General features: G+C 38.3%; 1 protein-coding gene across 3 annotated transcripts; it reads left to right on the top strand.

The window, feature by feature from the left end:
- The first annotated feature begins 1,070 nt into the window (after nt 1–1,070).
- Nucleotides 1,071–7,269, top strand: sud1 (Prolyl 3-hydroxylase sud1). Of its 3 annotated transcripts, XM_017628128.1 has the most exons (9): nt 1,086–1,292; nt 3,872–3,962; nt 4,032–4,171; nt 4,233–4,430; nt 4,505–4,699; nt 4,768–5,243; nt 5,302–5,443; nt 5,513–5,847; nt 7,173–7,269. In XM_017628128.1, the coding sequence occupies exons 1-8, from the start codon at nt 1,241–1,243 to the stop codon at nt 5,833–5,835; spliced, it is 1,617 nt and encodes a 538-aa protein (XP_017483617.1). In that variant the 5' UTR covers nt 1,086–1,240; the 3' UTR covers nt 5,836–5,847; nt 7,173–7,269. The 3 variants fall into 3 exon arrangements, with proteins under 3 accessions (XP_017483618.1, XP_017483617.1, XP_017483616.1); XM_017628127.1 differs by lacking the exon at nt 7,173–7,269 and having other exon boundaries at nt 5,513–5,905; XM_017628129.1 differs by lacking the exons at nt 3,872–3,962; nt 4,032–4,171; nt 4,233–4,430; ... (3 more) ...; nt 5,513–5,847; nt 7,173–7,269 and adding an exon at nt 1,719–3,445 and having other exon boundaries at nt 1,071–1,292.
- The last annotated feature ends 394 nt before the right edge of the window (nt 7,270–7,663 follow it).

Genomic DNA, 7,663 nt, shown 5'->3' with positions numbered 1-7,663 from the left:
ATTTGCATATTTTTTTTGCTGGACGCTTATTATGACGCAAGCAAATATTTTTATTTTGTACGTATAATGTACAGATAATGCATTTATTATTTATGACAATTATTTTAAGATTTGTTCAATTTGTTTTGAAAGATTTTAAGCCCCGAGAGTGAAGGCAGAGCCGATGTTTACATTATGAGATTAAAAGATGTACTAAAGAAATGTATGGATCGCGTTTTGAAAGTACTACACGTTCAATATTTATTGACGGTATTGCGATCCGCGATCCAGATTTAAAAATTTTTAGAAATTTTGCGATATGGATCACGATCCATCAATACTGCATACTACACCGTCAAAAAATATCGCGATACTTGGATCACGTCAATAAATACTGACCGTGTGACAGAGCCCAAAGAATATAACATAAAGATGTGAACGCAATGGTAATTTTGAACCGAAACTAAAGTCGATGTTTAAAACATCGTTAAAATTGACATCGATATATCGCCAATTTTACGATGTTGAGTAATTTGCAAATATCGATGGTAAACATCGGTTTTTTGGCCGATGTTATCGATGTTTCAGAAATATCGATGCATCGTTTGCATCCCTAAACACAATCAGCTCACAATGTAAATAATCAAAATAACTTCCAAATGCATTAGAATCCCCTTAAATAAGTAACTAAGTACTTTTCAACGTGAATTAGCAGAGTGCACTTTTCTTTTATTTACAATTTGGCTGCCAAACCCACTACAGCTGATCGTTCGATACATTTACCAGGATTTACCAGCATAAAATCTTTGGACTAAAACTGGTAGCTTCTGAAAGAGAGAGGACCTTATTTACTCTCTTTTTTGTCCCCTCTCCCCTCAATAGTCAGGGAACCGAGTATGGCAAGACGAATTTATACAAGGTGGTGTAGTCTGTAATCTATGGTCCAATGCTAATTTTTTTGCAGCCATTTAAATTTTTTGGACAAAGTCACTTCTCTTTTTTGAACAATTGAAAAACTGGAATGACGGTTCAATGTACCGGCAATGTCAGTTTTTAAAAAACATCGATACATCGAAGCAAAACATCGATATTTTCGATGCATCGATGTTTTTTCGACATTCCCACTCTGTCTTGGGTCTGACACACGGCTTTTTGCCGTCAGGTGCGAAAAAATATTTTCACACGTTATTGAAGAAAAGAAAATCGGCTTTATTTGGTCCATAATTTATTGAAAATAAGGAAACTAACAGAAAAACGAAACATGGAAAGGTCAAAGGCTATAAGCACAAATGAGGACATTGCTGATGGTGAAGGTAAGCTCGAAAATATGTTTTTATTTAGTCTGTCTCAGCCCAAGTGCAGGGCGAGGCTGTCGCCTAACAACAATGGGCCCCTCTGCGAAAATAATTGGAAATATTATTGCATCAAAACAAAATATTTCACACTGCTTAACTGCTTCCAAGTGTTTTCAGTGCCCTTNTGTGCAGGGCGAGGCTGTCGCCTAACAAACAATGGGCACCTCTGCGAAAATAATTGGAAATATTATTGCATCAACACAAAATATTTCACACTGCTTAACTGCTTCCAAGTGTTTTCAGTGCCCTTAATAAGGAGACATTCTCTAAACAACAGTCCTTTGAAAATAAAAGTTTATTTTTAACAAACATTTGTACTTGATAAGGTATGCGTTTTACATTTTACTGGTTAATACAATAAAATTCATTGTATTGCTTTTGCAGTTGCTGAAACTAATAATGGTGGTTTTAATATTGGAATCGTAGACGATGAACCCCGTAGCAAATTACCAAAGCTCAGTTTGAATGTTAAAACCACAGCGGACTTAACGCTGAATCACTCATATACATCACCATCGTTTGCAGAGCAATTGAAAGCACAGTGGAGTGCTCAAGATAAGGAAGACTATCATGATTTATCCACATCAGTAAAGGTGTTTAGAGATCCATTTCAGGTGTGTCTGCTACCAGATCTGCTGCAAAACAAAAGGACCTGCCGACAACTTGTTGATGAGATGGTACAGAAGGTACAATGGTCTCGGAAGCAAATGGATTTGTACGAATTTTACCAAAGTACTGATTTATCAAACATGGCCGAATGTAAATTACTTACTAGTTTTCTGCAAATGCTACGGCGAACAGTGCGGCCTTGGCTGGAGGCATTAACAGGCCTTAAGTTGGATTATGTATCAGCGTCCTGTTCTATGTATACCTGCGGAGACTACTTGCTGGTGCATGACGACTTATTAAAAGATAGGCAGATTGCATTCATTTATTACTTATCCCCGTGGGAGAGTGTAGAAAATTGGCGTGAAGAGCAAGGAGGTTGTCTCGAGCTATTCGGTAGTGATGAAAACTGCTTTCCTCTATTTCCTGTAAAGCGAAAAATATCACCAAAAAATAACCAATTTGCCTTTTTCAAAGTGGGCTCCCGTTCATTTCATCAAGTCGGTGAAGTCACTTCTTACGACTACCCACGTCTAACCATAAATGGTTGGTTTCATGGAGCGTCTAACAATGACATGATTGCTGATATAATGCGTCCATTCTCTAAACTAGATTTTATTTCTCCAGCAAATAACGTAGCAATCGATATATATGAATTGTTAAATGAGGTGTACTTAAAACCACAAACCAAAAAAAGTATTCAAAAACGCATAGAAGATAACTCCGAAATTTGTTTATATGAATTTTTAAGGCGTGAAACTTTTGAACAGGCCATGGAACAACTACTCAAAGACGATACGTTAAAATGGCGACTGGAAGGACCGGCGAATGCACACAATTATGAAGTACTCGACATCAATACAGCAAGCAAAACGATATCACGCTTAATTGAACTTTTTGCAAGCGCAGAAATGTTTGCCTTATTGCGTGACTATACAGATCTGGACTTGGCTGGGCCAAATGCAACTAGCCCAACGTACAATTTACAAGTTCAACGTTGGTCGCACGGCAACTACACTGTGCTGGGCGATGAAGCCATATGCGACGAAAATACATTGGACTTAATTTACTATTTGAATGCTAGCGAAGGTGCTGCTGTTGTTACATATCTGTCGCCCGAAGCGGATGAACCACGAAACAATGATGATTATAACACCGGCGAGGAAGATGATTCTGTATTGCTAACTATTACGCCAGTTGATAATGCACTGAATATTGTGTACCGTTGTGAAGGAACAACAAAATTCACTAAATATGTGTCGCGCAATACACCGCTAGAAAGAGGACCAGTCTATGTGATTTCATGCAGTTATAAAGAGTAGACTGGAATGCCGAACTTTGATATGTTGAATTGCGACGCACAAATATAATCAACTGGGTTATCAGTGCGATAATTATATTTTTAATTTAAATGATCTTAAATTTAATGTTTGTTTAATTAGTTCCCTTCTTCTTAAGAGGAGATGAATAAATTTATACGCTTGAAATTATATTGAAATTACTTACGTATATCGTGGTTTTATTTAAATTGTTATAGTAAAACCGTACGCGAAAAGGGGTTTAGTTAAATCAGTACCAAAGGATGATCCATTTTGAAATTCTTGAATTTCTTGTCCTGTTTTTTTATTTATTTTTTATATTTTTATCCCAACACTATTAAGAAATAGCTCAGAAAGGAGAGCAATTCTTCGGTGGGATGACCTTCGCCAGGAAAAGTCAGAGTTATAACAAGAAGATTTTCCAAATTCTAATCAGCTGCTCACTAGAAACTCTTAAAAATACTAATAGTTATCCTTACGGAACACTGCAGACAAAGAGGGCATCTGCATAAGTTGAGGATATGGTTGTATAATCTCTGTCACGTTTGCGACTCGACCAAGGAGATACCACATGAGTTTATTTATATTTTCGCAATTTCTGTTCCTTTTTAGACAAATACCGCCTCGTTGCTTCGATGGCTTTTATGATTGTGGTCATTATTGTGGGCGTACCGATGTGGTGGAAAACAACGGAAGTTTACAGGTAAATCACTTTCATTGGTAATTTTCTATTAAACTTTATTTCTAATAACATTTTTTCCCCTCTCTACAGAGTCAGTTTGCCATCAGCAGACATCATGAGTTTGAGCGATGAGCCTTTGGAAATCGCTAACAAAATTGCCATATTTTCATTTGAGAAGTCGCGAGCGGAACTACTAGTCAAGGAGTTAACTGAAATTTATGCCAACAATGGTTTGCTTATTGTCTAAACGAATTTTGTATTCAAATTAAACTTAAATTTGTACAAATTTAGATTTATGGCGACCAAACTTTGTACAAATTGTACCATTCGAAAAGGCTTTTAACACGAAGACGCCTGCTGCCCTCGAAAGTCTATTGTTGAAACAAGAGGAAATCCGAGCAGGTGATTTTATTTTCATTGAGTGGCCTAAGCTTCAGGAAGAAGTTTTACTTACGTCCGACCGGTCTGCATTAATACGAAGCGATACTTGTAAGTTACCTGAGTTGACCGCAACAAATTATTATTATTTCCCACATGGAGTTACCATTTTGAATGCCCTGCAGCTGCTAGCCGTATAAAGCACGTCATAAATCTGCTTATTCTACAAACACATCGTATACAACAAATACTGAACGAGGATCACCGGCACGGGGTGAAGAGCGAAGCGCCACAGACCGAGTACGATGTTGTTGTTTCCATACTAAATCCACGCCCGGACATAATGAATGCCAAGTGGAATGTACGCATGGCTGTAGAAAGTATGTTTTGTCTATATTGAGAATTTGTATTCTGTCATTTTGGTTTACCTCTAATTTTTCTCTCATAGCTTACATTGCACCATTTCTAAAAGAAGTTTCTCAAATATCCAATTATACGCTTACGACGCAATGGAAGTATCAATTACCTTTTGAGGCGGACTTAAAGCAGGTGCGCGACAGTTCGAAACTAGGCCGTCATTATGCTTTGGGCGAGACCGACTTGCCGCATATTATTACATCAATCGAGAAAAATTTGGGCGTTGGTATAACTGCCAAGCCAGCTATCAATTTAGTGGTCTATATAACACCATGCGATATAGCACCTGTGCACATTTATAATCGTCACAATAAACAAGCTACGCGCCAAAAAGTGGACTCGTTTATATCACCTAAATGGGGTGGCATTATCATTGCCAATCCACCCGCAGAGGCGTGTGTAAGTTACAACGCCGCTCAGCAGCCTGTCGAATTTTATGTGAATACAAATGATGTTATGCAAATCATGTTGTATCAATTGCAAAAGTTGTTAGACATAAATGTAGAGGTGAGAACTCTTGCACTTATTTTGATAGTTACTGCTATTATTATGCTTTTACTTACAGTTTAATATTGATGGCGTCAAGACTGTGGCCTTAGAGCAAATAGAACCACGTCGTTGGGAATATGAAGCCTACATACGTCGTAGCGCTGTAATGCATATCACCACAGCAAGTAATACATTGCAGAGTCTCATTAAGTTGTTGGGTAAAGCAGTGGCGTACATTTCATATTTAAATTTCATTGCAAAATAGCTTTTTCTCCCCTTAATTCCAGATAATATCAGTTATATTGTCATCAATGATGATGTGGGCCAATCCATTAATAATGCCTATAAAATAGTGCTTTTGGCGAAGCAGACGTTGGCAAGCGGTAATTTGTTAGCTGCCTCCAATTACGCAAGAAGCGCCTTCATCGCCTCTGAACATGCATTTTTCGATGCCAGCTTGTTGGCGCAATTATACTTTCCAGACGAACAAAAATATGCCATATACATTCCATTGTTCCTGCCCATTATGGTACCTGTTATTACATCATTTACAATGATACGTAAACTAGTAACGAAATTGCGAAAAGCTAAAAAAGAAAAATGTACATAAATAATATATATAACAGGTGGCGCAAAAGTAACCTTGCGATGTTTTTTGGCTGTAATTTAAAAAAAAAATGAAAAACTTTGATTCTTCTTTTGGATTATTTTTATTTGGTCTTTTAATTTTTTTTACATCAAGTCGAGAATATGATGTCATGTAAATGGCCGCCGCCACAGTTGATTGCCATTTGAGCCCTATTTATGGCATTTTCCATCACTTTGGCCAAAACTTCCGGCGATAGGTCCTCACATTCTTGACGGATATTGTCTTTAAGAGCTGCAAGAGTCTGAGGCTTGTTGACATAAACCCGCGACTTCAAAAAGCCCCACAAAAAGAAGTCTGGAGCGGTCAAATCAGGCGATCTTGCTGGCCAGTGCAAATCGCCAAAACGGGAGATTAGGCGCCCGGGAAATGCATCCTTCAGCATATCGGTTGTGGCACGTGCAGTGTGTGCCGTTGCACCGTCCTGTTGGAACCACATGTTTTCCAATCCCAATTCATCAAGTTGCGGCAAAAAGAACTCGTTGATCATTGCTCTGTAGCGCTCACCATTCACAGTAACCGTTTGGCCCGCGACGTCTTCGAAGAAAAAAGGTCCGATGACTCCTCCAGCGAAAACAGCACACCATACAGTGACTTTGAGCGGGTGTAATGGCTCTTCGTGGGTTACACGCGGATTTTCAGTGCCGCATAAGCGTAAATTTTGCTTGTTTACGTACCCGCTAAGATGGAAATGGGCCTCATCACTCATGATTATTTTTGATGAAAAATCATCTTCCTCTTGGTGGTGATTAAGGATGGCTTGAGCGTATGTTAGACGCGATTGGCGGTCAGCAGCTAACAGCTGATGCACCGTCTGGACTTTGTACGGAAACATCTTCAAATCTTGTACCAAAATTCGCTGTAAAGACCGTCGACTGATACCCATTTGCGTGGCACGTCGTCTGGTCGATGTCGACGGCGCTTCCATGACATCCTCGGCTACAGCAGCAATATTCTCTGCAGAACGGCTACTTCGGGGTCTGCCACGCCTGGCAGCATCTCGTGTTGTGCCCGTCTCTTCGAGGCGAGCGGCTAAACGTCGCAGTGTTTCACCAGTAGGCGTTGGACGGCCAGGAAATCTGCGGAGAAATTCACGTTGTGCCAAAGTCACCGACCGATTATTGGTCAAATAAATAGTCAGCAATATTCCGCGTTCTGGAGCAGTGTAGCGTAACATTGTTTATTAACGTGTATTTCGCATGTGTTTACTACACAAATGTCAAAACAGAACTGACATTAGGGGCCAATCGCAAAATTTATAGCATTTTCTGATAGGAGGATTACTTTAGCGCCACCTTGTATATGAGCCGTTCAATACACACATCGATTAACTCCACTCTCTAAAAAATCTTAAATTTAAGTGTCAAAGCACTTGGTATAGTCATAATTTATTACGTTTATAATAACTTTATACATATAACATACAATAGTACATAATATTTATAACATTATTTATTTGATTTTATAATATAAATGGAATTTTTAAAAATAATGTCACTATATGATCGCATCTCCCAACATTTTGTTGATGAAGTTAATCGATGTGTGCACTGAACGGCTGATATGTAGCTTTATTATTTATGTACGATTATTGTTTTTAATTTAGCTTTAAATTCTCAGTAGTATTATATACTTGTGAGGTGTAGTGATTTTGCTAATACATAATACATATATATAATAATTAATAGAATGGATATGTGTTATTAATTGCCATTTAGATTGAGGAGGTGATTTATGTAATGGCTGCCATTCGTAATGACTTAATAAAGCTTGTCGGCCTCGTACCTTCTTA

The sequence above is a fragment of the Rhagoletis zephyria genome, unplaced genomic scaffold, assembly GCF_001687245.7.
Source record: "Rhagoletis zephyria isolate East Lansing unplaced genomic scaffold, Rhagoletis_zephyria_1.1 Rzeph_scaffold_05755, whole genome shotgun sequence".
NCBI classification, from domain to species: Eukaryota; Metazoa; Arthropoda; class Insecta; order Diptera; family Tephritidae; genus Rhagoletis; species Rhagoletis zephyria.
The sequence above is the reverse complement of the archived record's forward strand: the minus strand, read 5'-3'. Positions and strand labels throughout refer to the sequence as shown.

What these genes read in the sequence shown, in the direction of transcription:
- sud1 (XM_017628128.1), top strand. Translation starts at nt 1,241, where the DNA reads ATGGAAAGGTCAAAGGCTATAAGCACAAATGAGGACATTGCTGATGGT. An exon ending in AAAACAACGGAAGTTTACAG is followed by an intron (nt 3,963 to 4,031) that starts GTAAATCACTTT and finishes CCCTCTCTACAG; the next exon opens with AGTCAGTTTGCCATCAGCAG. An exon ending in TGTTAGACATAAATGTAGAG is followed by an intron (nt 5,244 to 5,301) that starts GTGAGAACTCTT and finishes TTTTACTTACAG; the next exon opens with TTTAATATTGATGGCGTCAA.